The sequence below is a fragment of the Manacus candei genome, unplaced genomic scaffold (genome assembly GCF_025592945.1).
Source record: "Manacus candei isolate 608988 ecotype Guabito, Panama unplaced genomic scaffold, ASM2559294v1 h1tg000043l, whole genome shotgun sequence".
Classification (NCBI taxonomy): domain Eukaryota; kingdom Metazoa; phylum Chordata; class Aves; order Passeriformes; family Pipridae; genus Manacus; species Manacus candei.
The window spans coordinates 8,633,430-8,651,090 of NW_026138091.1; the positions used below are offsets into that span (position 1 = coordinate 8,633,430).

The 17,661-nt window shown below is 34.3% G+C and overlaps 1 protein-coding gene across 3 annotated transcripts in view; it reads right to left on the reverse strand.

Annotated features, from left to right (window-relative positions):
* Positions 1-10,263: 10,263 nt before the first annotated feature.
* The window catches only part of SLC16A7 (solute carrier family 16 member 7), a 79,637-nt gene continuing 72,239 nt past the window's right edge, over positions 10,264-17,661 (reverse strand). For all 3 annotated transcript variants that reach the window (XM_051795822.1, XM_051795824.1, XM_051795823.1), the window contains exon 5: positions 10,264-16,299. In XM_051795822.1, coding sequence (XP_051651782.1) covers positions 16,028-16,299 — 272 coding nt within the window. In that variant the 3' untranslated portion in view covers positions 10,264-16,027. The remainder of the gene's footprint in view (positions 16,300-17,661) is intronic.

The window sequence follows — 17,661 nt, forward strand, 5'->3', positions numbered from 1 at the left end:
TTATTGCTAGATGAGAGTCATGATGGTGACATTTTCCATAATGCTGTGGAAATAAAAGAAAGAGGACTGCTTCCTTTGCACTGGTATTTACTGCAATGTACTTGCCAGCACACCAGAACATCAAGTTAAGAGAGGGGGTCAGAAAGCTGTAGATGGACATAAAATTGAAAATTCTCAGATCATTGCATAAAGAGTTGCTTCAGCAAATTAACCTGGCTTTTGATGAACTTTAATTTTTATAATGGGTAGAATTTGTTGTACCTGAGTACAACAAACTATTTTAAAAGACGTAGAGCCCCAACTGGATTTCTTAAAGGTAGACTTGCATCACTCTTTTAAGGGTTAAAACTAAATTTCTATTCTCCTCAGCTCAGTTCTAAGCTACAGTCTTGAAGTTTGAGAAGGCCAAAGAAGCCTTTCATTACTTTTGTGGAAGTACAGATTTCATGAACAGAGCAGCAAGTATGCTTTTTGACTTTACATGACTTTGATTGCCAGAACATTTTAGGGTCAATCCTTTAATCTTCTGAGAAGATTCTCTTGATGACTCACATTATAAGGATAGATCTCATTTACTGATCCATGAAAGCAGATGAAGTTTTTGACACTTTCATATATGCTCTTTTTTTAATAATCTTCCTAACAAAAGAGCTTAAGTAGATGAAATATAAAATAGACAGTTAATTATGAATATAGAAAAACTGCCTGAATTAAATGAGGATTGTTCCCTATGAGCAGGAAAACTTTAAAAGTTGAAATATGAAACTTTTTTAATAATTAATATTTTAAAGTTGAAATGAATCAAATGGAAATTCAGCTGAAAGTTACCTGGAGAGTTCCACAGAAATTGTATACTTAGTACAGCAGATTCCTATGGAACCTCATGCATACATGCTAGGCAAAATGAAAGTGAAGAGATAAAAGATGTATTCAGAATGGACATTTTAAATTATTTGATTGGGATGAGAATTTTTTCTGTTAGTGCTGAGTGAAAACTTGACTGACTCTTTTTATAACCCTATTTTCATTTAATGTAAAAGAGATCAAGTAAATAGCTCTGAGAAGTATTTGCTTTCTGAAGCAAATTATTTTCTTCCTTTGTCTTTAGGGACATTTACAAGCTATTGAACATAAATAAAATGTGTATATAAATGAGATAAAACAATTTTTAAAAATTTGTGCATATTTTTTCTGTTTGTATTCATTATATATATATCATATACATACATACATACGTATATATGTTCCTGAGAATTTATTTAAAATTGCAATTCACTGCAATCACAGTCAGTGTCCAGAACTGCTACCTGCATAACAGGTGATAGATTTCAGTGGTAAGATTTACCCAATGAAATATATGGCTGGTAGTTTCAAAGCTGATCCTGACATCTCCAGCTGAGAACCACCAACTCATTTAAATCAGGTTGTAATCAAGCAAAAAAACCAGTTGGATAAGTCTGAAATTTGTAGAGCTCCATGAAGACTCTGTGTTTTCATATGTAGTCAGAAATTCTGTAAATCCAGTCATTTGGATGAACATCAGAATAGGCATGGTCATTCTTGTGCTATATTAAAAGGTTAACTGTAGAAGCCCACAGACCTTCTTAAAGATCTGTTTGTTTCAACTCTTCTATAATGTAATGGAAATAATATTTTAAATAGAAAGCACCATTCAGAATTTCATCACAGCAGGCACAAACTATGCAGGCACCTGTAAGTCTCTGTCACGTATTGTAACTGAAGGCAGGAGGCTAAAAATGATCTTCATTAGTTCATAAAAAGTTTCAGAAACAATATTGTTAACTGAAGCAAAGAGAGTAAAGAGACTGCTACACTTTGAACTTCAAAAACGAGACATTAACTAAGAAACAAATAGAGCTGATCATGTCCTTTGAGGATTGCACTCATTGCTTCCTTCCTCCCTTCTCCTTTTATTTGTGCTATAGAATCTAAAGCTTACTTCCCTATCCTGAGAGGACACTGTCTGCCGCGGTCCGAAGGACGGATGGGGCCGTGGCACAGCACTGGTCCGGGACACAAGGTATGGTGCCGGTAGAATCCTTTATTCCAACGTGCACACGGTTTTTTATCAGCTCAGGAGGGGAAAGGGCCAGAACATGGGACGGAGCATGAGACAGACAAGCGGGGGGACAAACCAGGATAGGGACAAGGGCAAAAGGGGGAGGAGTGCAGGAGGAGCCGGAGAAGGAAAGGGCAAACGGGGGCTGTCTCCTCTCTGCAGCTTCTCCGGCCAACCAGCAGAGAATCAGGGGAGCAGGGAAGTGAACAAGCCGGGACATGCCCGGGAGATACAAATTCTGGGGAGACATACAATGAGAGAGCATGCCCTATCTTGTGAAATGGACGAAAAGATGGAAAAAGAACACCAGTTTAGCAGCATATGGCCTTCTCTTCAACCATTGGTGACAAAAAGCAGTTGTCTGTGTTTCAACACAGCAGCTAGGAATGCTCAAGGGAGTAGGAGGCTGCATGGACCTTTCCTTTCCTGCACACCCTCTGCAGGTCCACAAAACTGCATAATTTTAACCAACTGGTTCAATGTAGGGGTAACCAGATGGATTCACAGATACTTGTTTTCATAGTAGAAAAGGACATATGGTGACTGTGAGTCAGATGACAGATTAGATGATGTTCCTGAAACCAGTGCTTGATTTATATTTTTAGCTTCAGAGAGCATAATATGTTCCTCAGCATCTATTCCATTAGCACTCTTAGAAATGTCTGTATCTATTCTTTCCCATGGTAATAAAACTAACTTAGAAAAAAGCAGAGTATTAGAGAAATGTCTGTAAGTTTCTTTGAATTTGGCTGAACTATGAAGTTCTTTCTAGGCCAGAGGTGTTAGAAAGTGAGTAGTGGCGTGGTACTCTTTTCTGAGGGATGCTAACAACCTCGTGCTGAGAACTCATTGTCTGCAATTCTGTATCAGGGGAAGTGGTCCTTCGAGTGCTTGAAAGTGACAAGAAACAGAGTATGTGTTCTGAGAACACAAAAATATGAGTAATCAGTGATATTATCCCTTGAATTCATAGGTTTCACCTTTTTTTACAAAAGTGTCTAGGCACAAGTCCTCATATACTCAAAAATGTAGGAAAACAGAGACAAATCAGTTCCAGAAAGTTGCCTGGAAATTTCCTAAAATAATCCATACTACAGTTGTGAAACAAAATCCAGTTATCTTGCATTTTCTTTTTGTTTATAGGGACAACTTTCTAAATATTATCAGCTTTCCTATAAAATCAGTATCAAAAGAGAAAAGTTTTTTAGGAGTAGAGACATATATGTGTTCTTCTTGAATTTTCTTATATTTAAAGGTTTTTTCATGTTCCTTCAAACTGCCTTAAGGTACTTCCAGCATGTGATTTCTAAGAATTTTCACAGTCACATACGATGGTCAAAAAAATTTGACCAAGAATGTATTTTTCCATAAAGTAACTGAAAATTTCTTGGCAGACAAACCCTCCTAAGGACAGGCACCCTGAAGTGCAAAAATCTATTCACTAAGCTTTTTGATTAATTCATGTGAGTTTCTTCAGGTTTTTGGCAAAATCTATCAGAAAGGTAATTCCACAAATTTAAAACCTTTTCCCCGTGCATTATGTTCCTGCACACTGAAGCTTACAAATAGAAGAGAAAGAATCACACAAACTGCTCATCCTAAAACTTTTGTCATCAGAACAGATATTGCTTGATGCAACCCAGTGAGACAAGGCACTGACCTGAGCACCTTGCAACACTGAAGCAAGGTATTGTTTACTTGTTGTGTTTTGTGGATGCTTAACTGTATTCTGGAGAATGTGCAAAAAGTGTGAAGTAAGCAATTTCCACTCCAGGCTTTACAGTCAGCCCTTTGGTCTGCACTTGGAGGAAGGTGAGAGAAAGGTTATTGAGAAGACCTCTCAATGACTGTTGCTTTAATAAACAGAAAACACATTGCTGAGTCTGAGGACAGAGATGTGGGAACAAGTTATTAACTGATACACAAAATGGAGTTGTAAATGGTTCCACGGTGTTTCATGCTTGTTGTTGATGCCCTCCACCAAGTGCAGAACTTAAAGCAGTCCTCTGGCTGCAAACTCCTGTTAATGTCAAATTCTGGGGGGCAATTAGGTATGTCACACTTTTGAGCACCTCGGACTATATACTTAACAGCCCACTTGCAACCCTTTGCCAGATGCACTGAATCTCCAGGTTGTTGCTGCTGGTGTGGCAAATGCAGAATTTAAGAATGAGTTTTTAATATCTTTTCACTTGATTAATTTTAAGAGAAAATCTTGCTTTAATAAACTTGAGTGGAACCTAGAATTAAAATTATTTAATGACACTGTTACTTGTGGGAATAACATTGCCAGAAAGATTAATTCTCTTGGAAAATAATTGTACTTTGGGGCATTATTTCCCTTTTTCAGTTACTTTTTGTATCCAGACCAAACTTTTACCCCTCTGGGTTTGAGGATGAGAAGAAAAATATCTAGTTCTATGAGGAAGTAATTTTCAATCAACTCAGACTGTACCTCAAACAAATACAACAAGTCCAGTGTCAGTGTAAACACAGAACAGCTGAGTATGGATTTTATTAATACCCAAAAAAACCCTTTTTATTTGCACTGGACATTAGTAAAATGGACATGAGTAAAAAGAAATTAGAGATTATTAATGCTAATATACTTTTTTTTCAGTCTTTCAAAAGCCATGAGTATTGTATCTTTTCAAACCAATGCATTTGTGGTGATATACCCCAAACACAATTCCATAGGATTTTTCTGGTGTGCAGGTATTAGAAATTCCTTTTACTGTTGTTCCTTCAATTTGCATCAAGTATTTGCTGTTCAAAGACATATAGTCCAGGTGGTAGAGTGTCAGCATGAGAATTGGAACAAAGGATTGCTAATCTCTGCAGCAATAAAAATCATCAGCAGGATAGCAACTCTGTCCTGAATCTCCAGCAGCTTTAGAAGAGGGAATCAGGGTTCATTCATGCCAGGTAGAAGAAAGAACAGAATCTGTCTCTATGTCTGATGAATCATGTGATCATTGCCAAATCCTGTTGTTTTATAAATCATACCCAGTTCTCTCTTTATTTCCATTTAGAAGGTTCAAAATGAAATCGAAAAGCTTTGTTTTGTAATTAAAGCAAATAAGCACTTTTTCTGTGAAGGGAAAAAAAACCCTTCATTTCAACCTCAACCACTTTCCCCCAATTATTCAGTTCAGTGATTGAACTGAATAATTATAGTGCCTAACTGTTACTCATTTATCATTCAGGCCAAACTGGAATTGCAGTTATTAATCAAAATATATAATGATGGTTGGCAAAATGAATCACTGCTCTTCCAACATAAACCCTTTGTCAGTGAAAACTGATACATCTGTGATATTTCAGAAAATGTTGCCATTTCTTTTGGTACCTAGATACAGCTTTAGGCTTCTAGAGGACCATTTCTGAAAATATTTATTTTGTGGAAAATACAAGCACAAACAAGTTAGGGATATCTGAATGAGATCATATAAAACAAATGTTTTCTTTTAGTGTTACTTTTAAACTTATTTAAAAGAAAATTTCGAGAGTTTTAAGATGTTCAAATAACACATTTTTACTAAATATTTCACATTACTTTTGCGCCATGAATTCAATGCCATATAAAAGTTTAGTTAAATGCTCATACTGTTTGTAGGTGTCCATGAGCTTTGATGAGGACAACAAAACCAAAACAGATTGTTCTGATGAACTTCTACATTTATTAAATTAAAAAACAAGGAAAGTGGCATTAGCAAATTTTCCATTCAAAATCCATAGACATTAAAGTGTCGAAACAGATTGCACACATTTCTGGTTTATGAAAAATGATACGAAGGGAAGTAGGAAGAGGAACAGCCATAAGAATTGTTTGGGACTCTAGATAGTCGATGTCGAAAGCACCCAAACTATTCTGCTGTCACAATTTTATAGAGAAAATATATATTGCTTGATTAAATAAAGTTACACAATTTCCATCAGAAAAAAATATAATTAAATCCAGAAAAAAAAGAGACATATCAAAAGAAAGAAAATTCATAGTTTTTTTGACTTTTTTTTACAAAATAAAAGAAACCCTTGCATAGATACTACTGCTTAAAAGCACTCAAATTAAAATTGACAATTTCCAGATATTAACACCTATTTCTCTCTTTAATTAAAATAATATGTGCAAGATTTTAGGATGATATCTTTAAATGCTGAGCAGTATCTCCTCCAGGCAAGCATTTGGATTAATATTTTCTTTATGGAGACTTTGCCACTTCCAAGAAATTTCTCAGAGATGCTTTTTATCACATAAGGTCTGAGGGGTTTTGTTTTTCCAAATGGTTGGAAAATAATTCTTTTTTTACCTTTTCTGTTGTTGTTTAGGTGTATTTTTTTAGAAGAAGATCCATGTCTAGTAGCTAAAATATATTATTATACTTGATATGTACTTTTTGTATGATCAGTATCAGTGAAAGAGTTAGGAGAAGAACATATGAAAGAGGGGAAGTAATTACCTTCCAGGCCCATTACTCCAAATTTTGACAAAATCCTAAAAAAGAAAATCATCTAGGATTAATATTAGTTTTGAAAAATTACTTTTCATTCTGATATACTAATCTGAAATATTGATTTGAGGTAATTTGCAAATAATATGTGAAATCTGCAATTCTAAAATTTTAAACTGAATTTAAGACAGTACAGTTCCAGATGTTTTAAGATCCATCTATGCTAAAGGACAAAAAGTGGGTAAAATGTCCTTAAAATATCAATCTGTCTCAGTGGTTTTGTATTTTGTCCAGGTGTATGATCTTTTTTTATATTTTGTGAGAAAAAATAGTGGAACCGCAGATTAGGTCAAGAGTTCCTTTGTACAGAAAAGACAGCAAGATGGAGGTCTCATACAGTAAAGAAAGAACAGAATCATATTTTCACATATGAGTCTTGAGGTGGAACATCATTACATTATACAGTAGGATCCTGTAAGAAGTTTCTATGAGAAAAAAACATATTTGTTATGTTATGGGATGGACTTACATCTTGGTGTCACCAGGCACTGGTAATTAGAAGTCATCCAATGAAAACTGAACTACTTTTTTGACCAGTGAATGACAATCACCAATTATGTGTCTCTTGTTAATGCACTATGTATAGCATTTAATTTTCTTTGATTTATGACTCAGACTTCTATATTTAAAAGAATAAACTCAGCATCCCTGATCTCTAGGGCACTGTCTTATCTCAATATAAGAAAATGAAGAAAAGCATAATATGTTATGGCAAATGCAGTTGTTTGCCAGCTTCCAGTCAACTGGGTCCTCTTCATATTCCCCAAACGGTTCGAAAATCATTGATAGAGGTTTCATGATGACTTCAGCCAGCTCTTTGAGTATTCTCAGATTAAACCCATCAGGTCCCATAGACTTAGAGGGAACCAGTTGGAGCGCAGATCCCACACAAGTTAAGGGCTGACTGCATGTTATGGATTAAGAACTTTATTGAATGGTAATGCTTTTAACTCCTGGTCAGAGAAATAAAACTGTTGAAGTTATTAATGTTGAGCTGCAGTGGCAAATGTAACCTATTTACTGAACTCGGGATAACCTGCAGAGCTAAAAGGGCTCATTAGTAGAATAAAATACCGTATGTGGGAAAACAGTAACAGCTGATCTTAGAGACAAACTACAGACTGAAGTCTCCACCTGTCTTGCCACTACACTATCAAAATAAAAAACTTCAGGAAGAGGAATGATTTTTCTGAATTCAGTATTTATTTCCTAACAATGTATTTTAGTCATGCCATCAGATTCTGTGAGGCAACATACTCTTAGGCATGAAAATGATATTGTTAATGTCTTTGAGCAGGGTTCAATATCATACCTTGTTTGTTGTGCCAAACGGACAATTTCACCATTATGTATTTTTAACTTTTTCTTTTTCCCCCGGATAATTCCTGAAAATGTATTTTTATGAATACTAAAACACACAGATATGCGTATATTACAAGGGTAATTTAAACAAAATCTAAATATATTCTGGTAGCTGAATCAAAACTTTCATGTCAAGAGGATATAGACATAATTCTTTGAAAATAGATTTTACAGTTACTAGAAATATGAAAATAACAACCATTTGCTCTGATGAAATTATTTCTTTCTTATTCAATAGCTCATCTGTTACACCTTTGTTTCCTAGTAATTTACTGTGCGTCTGTGTAAAAGGTGTTTAGACAGTATGCAAAGTCAGTATCTCTAATAATGTCTCAAACATCTCCTTCATATCTTAATTTTAAATATCCAATCACCTTCTGTAAATAAATACCTATTTAACTGAGGCAAGCAATTGTAGACTTAAGTCAATTGACAAAAACATAGGAACTTCTAACATTTAGAAAGCTGCTATAAAATAGAGTTGTCTACATACAATGTTTCAAGCCACATGGTTAAACTCCTCCTCTGTATCAACACAAGTATTGGTGACTGGAGAATGATTTTTGCATGTACATGGAATATAGAAAAAAAATTCCAATTCAAGTAATGGGGAAAAAAATCCTTATTGTAAAGGTGGTATTTGAGTAATGTATGATATTAAATCTTAGTTATGGTGGAATCAGGAATAGTAAGTAGCTGGTAGCATGTTCTGCTACTAGTAGTATCTTTTCTACATAGGAAATCTTGAAGTTCTGCTTCTGTATGCAAGGATAAGGGATTTTTTGCTATATTTGAATAATGAATCAATCAATAACATAGGAATATTGGCACACTCTGAAGGTGTAAGACTATTAAGGAGTCTAAGAAAACAGCATTTACATCCTTTCAGAAACTTTACACGGAAATTTTATTTTAATTTTTCTTTTCTCCCCCCCCCCCCCCCAATTTCTTATTATACACAATTTTTGTTGTAATTTTCCATAAATATATATGGACAAACTCGACATATTACACAGTAGTACAAGTCTGGAATAGAAATTAATGAGCAAAAATGTGTTTAAATACAATGAAATGCAATGCATAAGCATTTTACAGGGTTAATATACACTATGAACAATTAATTTTGTCAGGTCAAGAAAAGAATTTGGCATCTAGAAAGAGAATGCTGTCATTCACTCAGATCTCTTTGGAACATAAATAGCACCTCTAGCTAATAAATGATTGTCAAAAAAAATCTAGCCAATATATTCAAGTAAAAACCATAGAGTATTGCAAAATACAAAAAGGAAGAAACAATTTTATTAGACAACAACAATGGCTACTGCATGTTTAATTATTGCATAGCAATACCAAAGTCTGTTGATAAACTGCAGATACAGTGATCTTTCCTAGTAGGCCATAAATGGAAAATGCAGCTATATCACTCTGCAGGAAGGGTATTTATGTAAGTGATTTATGTACCACTTTTAAAAAACCCATCAATAATTTTAAGGTAACACTTTTTTAAAGAGTGAGAGCCACATGTAGACTTTTCATGGGCTTGCCCACTTGCAGACAAAATAAAAACACCAAAACCTCTAAAAAGGTATGATAAATTATCAGTGTTTTTAGTGACTAGTGTTCTGGAGAGTTTCCCATAATAATTTAACAAGATCTTGTTTGTAGGCCCAAGAGTATTCTCATTTTCCATACTTGTTATAAGAATATCACGTCCATTGATACTTTGTACGAACTGGTCATACATACCACAATAAATGAAAACTCAGTCTACTGCAGTCTGTTCAAAGATCATTTAGTTAAGATTTCCATAGCAAAAACACCCAACAATCAAATTCACCAACAATGTAGGGTTTACCACCTACATCAATGAAAATTCTCAGTGATCTTAGGCTGCTTTGAACTGAATCATGGTTGGAAATCAGTGTTATGTAATACTGCAGCTTTTTGAACGATTTTCTACTATAAATAAATCTGGCAGAAAGTGAAAAATAACACACTCTTACAGAAAAGCTTTAAATTTTTCTGTCATTTGTAGAAGTATTTTATTTGTTTACAAATATGTTGAATTTATCAGGCACAATATGTAACTTACTGTAAAATATTATATATATTTTATATATATAATATATATAAATTAGAGTTTTATATATAGGGGAATACATATATACACACATACCACTTCTGCATATATATTCCCTTATATATATATGTATATATATACATTCACAAAAGACATAAACCATTTTCTCCAGAAGAAAGAAAAAGAATGATTATACACTGCTCAAAGAAGGCTTGAAAGGAAACAGATAATTTCCTTTGGGGTTAACAGATATTTATTTGGATATTTATTTAAATATGTCCTCTATATTTTTTAATCTACATTCAGAGTTTATGGTGGGATTCTTAAAATTTATTTATATACACAGACTATTAAAATAATACACATTGTGCGTTAATTTAGGGACTGATTAGTTAGGAATATGCAGGCATAGCAAATTTGCCAGTTATAACAAATTCCACATTTGCTGATACTCCTGAGATTTGGTATGGAGAAAATAAGGCTCAAGCCTCCACTGAAGCCACATCACCCCCAACATCTGATAAAGCTCTTTGATAGGTATTTTTATGTCGGCTTCAGTGGACTTTGTACTAGGTCCTAGAAGGCAAGAATGGTTTGAAGAATATCTTTGAAGAAACAATCATCTCTGGTTTTATAAAGAGCGAATGAAGAACAATCATTATTCGTGGCCCCAACCCAATATGTTGTGATCATCTCCCTCGACTGCCCCATGAAAGGAAAAACAAGCTAAAATTTGATATTATTTCTAAATTTAAAAAAAAAAAAAACACAACCATTTTTTCAGGGATACAAAATGCAAAGTGTTCTGTAATACTTTTAAAAACTGGATGTATTAACTTTACTAATTTCACTAACTCAGAAATTATAAGAAAACAAACAAAAAAGAAAGGCAGGCCAACATCTCGCAGAAAGGTCAGTAGACTCCGGATATCTAAATCACACTTTGAATTTTTATACCAGGTCAGTGATGCAAAAACTTCATAAGTATGGGTTAAGTCTTTAGGCTTAATAAAGCTATGTCAATTGATTCAAAGAATTTGGTCATAGATATGCACTGCCTTAAAAATAGAACAGTAAGCAGCTTCAAATATTTGTGAGACTTTCTAATAGTCTGTACAGGTTTTACCATTGTGCATTTTGTCAACTCTATTCTTCCAGGATTGTGCAAGTCTCCAAACTTCAACTAAGAGGTAGATGATGAGAAAAATTTGAACTGCAAAATTACAACATGCAAACTATGTTGAAATCACATAGCAATGCTTATGCAAATTTTGATTAAAAAGGTGATAGTACATGCAAGAACTTTCAATGTATACATATGCACAAATATCAGAAGTGCACCCCCAAAAAAAAATCCAGACAGCCTTGTTAAAACTGATATGCCATCTCTGAAAATAATTATTTTAAAATTCCCTTTATATTCCTCTCTGTGAGTAGAAAAATAGTCATCTATAGAGAAACTAACAAAAGTTGCCTGATTCAGTTTTTTTATAGGCAAAATTGTCAGTGTCGTCAGCATGTTCCTCTATAAAAGTGGTCACTGGCTTTGTTTAGTGAAATCCTGATAGCTGCCCCAAATCTGGCTTTATGTGGTATCTGTAGCTTATTCTGTATCTCAGTAATACCTCTCCACTAATACCCACAACCTGACCTGAAAGTAGCAAGTGAAAAACATTGCATTTGGCAGCATGGTAAATGTGGCATTTCAGGAAAAACAACTACAAGAAAGCATTAAAGATAAGTCACTACATTCCTGGTCCAAATTCTCTGTGTTACATCAAAATGAAAAATGCGATGGGGTAGTGGAAGTGGGAAACTTTCAAGAGGAACAAGAATTCTTGAAGAGGAAAAATCATGTATATATTGACAAATGTTTTTAAGCACACTAGATGTTGATATGCAAAGTGACCATCAACATTCACACGAATTTTGAATCACAATATCAGTGAAATTCCTGCCATTCATTTCAGCAGTAAAATTTGAAATTCCTCTCATAAGGACAGCATCACTTAAAAAATCTTTTTTAAGGTGAAGTAGATTTTCCCTAGCTCTGTCAAAACAGTTCACAAATCACACTCCTGAAATAAAAGCATTGTAATCTGACTATTTATGCACAGGATTTCATACAAAAAGATGCTTTTTTGAACTCATGAATGGAAATACAGAACTGACAACAATTGCAACCACAGTTCAATGCAAAAAGGTGGAAGGGGTGAAATTTTTATATGTTCCTGAAATAGTAGAGAAAATGAATAGTGAGAAGTGGAAAGGGCAATAGAGAACCCTCCAGCCAGTAGAGAGTTCTATATCAAAAAACCTAAAGAAAGAAAAGTATCTCTATGTGTTCACTAAAACAACTTGAAATTTGACGTTGATGTTAAATGGGAAAAAAATATTATTGATGTTATCCACTTTCCTACTAATTTTAAAATTTGGCATTATGTTTTCTGGATTGATCAAATAAGAGCAAGAGGATAATTAGGCTTAGTCATATTGTGGCAGAGAAAAGAATGAGCTATACATGAGTATAAATGAGAATAAGACCAATTAAGGATTTGCTTGCACTGATTGACAGAAACTACAGATTTTTATAGTGCATAACAGATGCATGTGGTATATTTCTTCATCACTGGGCAGGGGAATCTCTCAGTCCTGACCCTGCAGTGGTTCAGACTGAGGGTGAGGTAATTGAAAGAAACCAGGGGAATTTAGAGAGATGGTTTATATACTCAGGTCTAATTATAAAAGCGGAAATGTAATGATGAAATGATTTACAGTACAAATTACAGGTCTGTGCAAGTAAGAGTGATATTCAGGGGTTTGAAGGCAAGTTATACTCATTTTGCTACTTTGTTGCTCAGTATATCATTGATTCAAGACAGTTTATTATTATCATTACTTTTAGAAATATCACCTACCTCTACTATGAGGCAATTGCCCCCTTAGGACACGTTATTTGGAAGACACAGGTTTTTAATTGAAGGCAGTTTTTGCATAGATATGGTTCCAATTTTCTCCATTAATCTCTGGATTTTAACTTCTTTAATATTCAGTAATATCAAGAGTATGCTGATGGTTTTTATTCTATTGCTAGTATTAAGATGAAAAGTAATGAAAGAGGTGTAAGGAAATGTCTTCCTACTTTATATGCAGTTGTCTGCTGCATCATTTAGCCTTACAGGATTAAAAACTGTACATTGGTCAGTGGTGGTAAAGTAGCTCTTTCATTCCTATTATTTTTTACCACACTTTACAAGAGATGAAAGAGCAGCATCTCCGTAGAGGGTTTATAGAAATTTTTATTTCCTCTGAGATAGTAACATAATTTTTGTTACTAGTGGTCAGGTGTGTCTGTGGCTCAAGGAACCTTGTTTTTCCCTTATTTCCTATGCCATTTTGTATTGTATTCTGAGATCCTGCATAGAACAGGCAAATTCCCTGCATATTTCCTGAGACACTTTTTTAATCATCATTTTTACTCAGCAACAGCAACACTTAACAGCCTTCAGTCAAAAGCTGACACTTGTCTTCTACCCCGTATTCTTACTCATGCTGTTTTTTGCAAAGAGATAACAGGCACCTACAATTTTGCCTCAGACATTTTTGTTCAGTCTCTGTATTAATCTCTTTTCAAATAATCTCTGCCTTTTAACCAGTTGCTGTAAGAGCAGACTGATGTTCCTGATGACTACACTTTAGCTAAAATTTCTGTTCTTCTTTTGCAATCCAGTATTTATAACCAATATTCCTCACTGTATGAAAGCTTAGTGTCTATGAGAGTCCTCATCACCCTCTGGCTATGGGCACACGGGGTCTCCACAGGTCCTGGAATGCACTCAGTATGTTTGTATAGTCAAAAAAGAGAGCAATGCTTCCATCTCATGGGGTGCTAGCAGATGCAATGTATTTATTTCCTCTCTGAAGCTGGGGGCTGGGAGAAGAACTATAATTTTACTGGGACTAAATCATTCTCCTTTACACAGAACACTGCTCAAATCTGAACATCCAAAACATATTTTCTCCCAAAATTCTGAAATGCATATATTTTGCTGCTGATGCTTCTGTAAAACTACAGAACTCATTGGAGATGTCTGGTTTTCCTGAATATAATTAGGTAAAAAGTAGGTATTAACTTCCGTACCATGCTGAGAGTAGATTCATGATGCTTCTCCCCCAAAACAGTGCTGAGATAATTAAAAAGTTCAGCACTACTGTGGAAAATCATAGTATATGAGAGGCTAACCCAGAAAAACTGAAATAAGCACAACCAAAATTCTTAGAAGAAAAATTAAAGTAATCATGTTGAACATAATAATATTAAGAAATAACTTCCTAAAAGCACTCTGCTAAATTTTACTAATAATTTTTTTATTTTGTTATTGGCACTTTAAAGTGTGTTTACCACAGCTGTGCACTATATTTCCAACTTTTTGAGACTTAGAAAAGGGCTAAAAGGAATGATATTCTTTTCCTGGAATTCAATGTAAGTTTATCCTGCATAAACAGTGCATAAATGTTTTATGAATCAGATCCTTAATTTTCACAATTTCTGAGGCATTTATATGCATCTCTCCAAAACAAATGGCACTTTTCCTTACCTAGAAATACAACAGAAATATTTTCATTTATTACCTTCAGAAGCTTGCACTTTTAGCTTTCAAATGCAATGCTAAATGATTTCTGTAAGGTAAAACTGTAGACTTATGCTTTTTTTTGTCTAAAGGAGGAGGACAATTGTGTACATTTTAATTTATATGAGTATCTGTGTGAAATTGTACACACAAGACTAAATATTCTGCACAGAACTGATATGTCAAAGCTCCCAGACAAAGCTTCCTTCCCAAAGCTTCTAGATTGGCATTGTCAAGATGCCTTGCAGCATTTTTGCTCAAAGCAGCATTACAAAAAAAAAGCAGCAGCTTTTCACTAAATTCATGCGAAAGGGAACTGGTAGGAAGATACCTATCTGCAAAGACCTGAAGTTAGACCTTAAATCTCCTCTCAGGAAACCATCAAATAACTAGTGACTTGCCAAGAAAGCCAAGCATTTACTTTGAAGTCATTGCAACAAAACTGTTTTGGGCCACAAAAGCCAAGGGTTAGTATCCTTTTAACTTCAGCAGATTCTGAATCTAGTCCCTTTAGGAAAAAGGCTTCACAGTCTGATCCAGATCATTCAGCCACATAGGAATGCATAATCAAACTAATTGCCACATTTGTTAGCAATGCAAATCTTGGGTTTAAATCTTTTATGTACAGGGAGATTTTAGCTTAGTTTGAATTAGTGAGATCTGAATGTACTTTGTGTTCAAATGCGTATGTTGAAGTACAATGTAGTCAGCTATCACAGGAGGAAACTACTTCTGGAATATATTATAAATCAGCTGTTTATTGTATTTTAGAGATGGTGCCCACTAGTTGTTCATCTTCTACCCCTAACTTTTACATCCACATTATAATTGTTTATACAGAAATGTATTTTTTATCTAGTGGGAATACAAAATACAAAAAGAGTTTCTGTGTGCTTTCAGTCAGGTACTCTGCCTCTTTTGAAAAAAATCTTTGAACTTATATTCTCTTTAATATTAGTGGTAAGTAGAGTTTGGGCAGATTATTTCAACTGACTTTAACCATACTTTAAGGATGACTGCAAGTATCTTCCCAAATAAGAGTAGAAGATACTTTTGTAGTAGATATACATTTGAAACAAAAATGTTTGTCATTGGAAGGCTTTATAGTCTGGTTTACCTGACTCTTGATTGTCCAGAGTCAAAGTCTGATGGATTCCTTTGCATGGAATCACTACCTCTGTAATCTTAATTTTGTATCGCTGAAATAAATAAACTGTAGATAGAAATTTAACTTAGAGTTTTGCCATAGGGCAAAATCTGTTCCCATCCAATATTGTGACTGATCATTATTACCACAAAACTTGGTCTGTGTCTTGATTCCTAATGGAAGTCATAAATATTGCCTTCTGAGCTATAATGCAGATTAAATATTGGTTTCTCTTTCTGAGGGATCTTCAAGAGCTTTGTCGGCTCTGCTGGAAGCATCTTCATTCTCGTTATTTGTTAATGGTTCCACTTCCTTTGAGTCAGCATTCTTCTGAGCTTTTTGCTTCTCATCTTCTAGTTTCTTTTCTTTTGCCAAAAGCCTGTAGTTGATGGCATTGCCAATGAACAACCAGATACTGGCCACAGTCACAATCACTCCGCAGACAAAATACATGTACTGATATTCACCAGTAACATCTACTAACCAACCTGAAATACAAAGACAAGAAAGAGTATTTAGACTAGGATGCCAAATACAATCCACATCCTTCTCTTGGAGAAATATCTATATATTCCTTGGTTTTGAAGTAGGAGTAGAAAAGTATTTTCAACATGTTAAAATTTTCTAACATAGACAGTGGAACTATAACAAAACCTGTATTAGTGAAGCCAGCAAATTGTCATTGGAGTCACTGACAATTATAGAATATTGAAGAACAATGTAAGTAAAGCTTAATGAATAATGACAGACAGTTTTTTAGCTCTTTTATTTTCAGTCTTTCATTTTATTCATGTTCTAATTGTTCTATTGTTTTGGAATGCCTGGTACTCACTGAGGCTGTATACACACAATAGGATGAAGAAGTATGGGCCTTCTTAGGCTGCTATCTGTGCATTAAATGCCTGCTTTTCAAGTTTACTTTCCTGTGACTGCTGAAAGAGAAAGACTTCTCCCTTCAACCATCATGCTTAACTGATGAGGTTTAAACTATGAGGCCTGTACGTAAAAATTACGTTCACACCTCTGTGATTAACTTGGTCATGGCAAGGAAAATAAATTATAACAGTTCTTTCCATTTATCAGCCATTCCTTCTAAATTTTCACAATTCCCAAATCAACATTTGTACATATCCAAGTACTTAGCTCTGAACTCTGCTACACTATAACTGAAATTCTCAGGATAACCTTCACACTTCAATTTAGTATGTATTTAGAGGCTTTTACTGTGTTGAAGACATAATGCTAGTCTATTCACCGGATACACATTTAGAAGTCATTAAATTATTCTAGACTTTTTTTTTTTCCACAAACCTAGTATTAGAAAAAACTCAAAATAGCACTGCAAGTGTACAATTCACTTATTAGTGTAAATAGTGCAATTTGCTGATTTTTATTGATGAGCAGTCTCATAAAACTGATGTTTAAAAATTAAATTATGAATTAGCATTACTTCTGCATAATATTTTAAAGGCTATGAACTAGTCAAAACTGGAACTTAGCCTTTCCATGTGTTCATTCCTTTTGTTGTCTCTATTTAACAAGTTAAATCAATTATTCATAAAACTATAGCACAATCAAATGTTTTTCAAAACTCCTGAAAAGCTAATATACTGAAAAAAATAGTTGTGTAAGCTATTGCTCCATAAATATTAGATTTAATATCTTTAGAGTTAACACTGATTTCAGAACCTGACTGAAAAGGCTGCACTCCAGAGGTCACAGGCTCAGACCCCCCACTAGGTGGCATAGGAAGAGTCTCTGTGAGAAAAATGTATTTTGTTCAACTTTTATGAATTTGTATGCTAAATGATGATAAAAATATGGAATGCCTTGAGAAGTATTAAAAATTT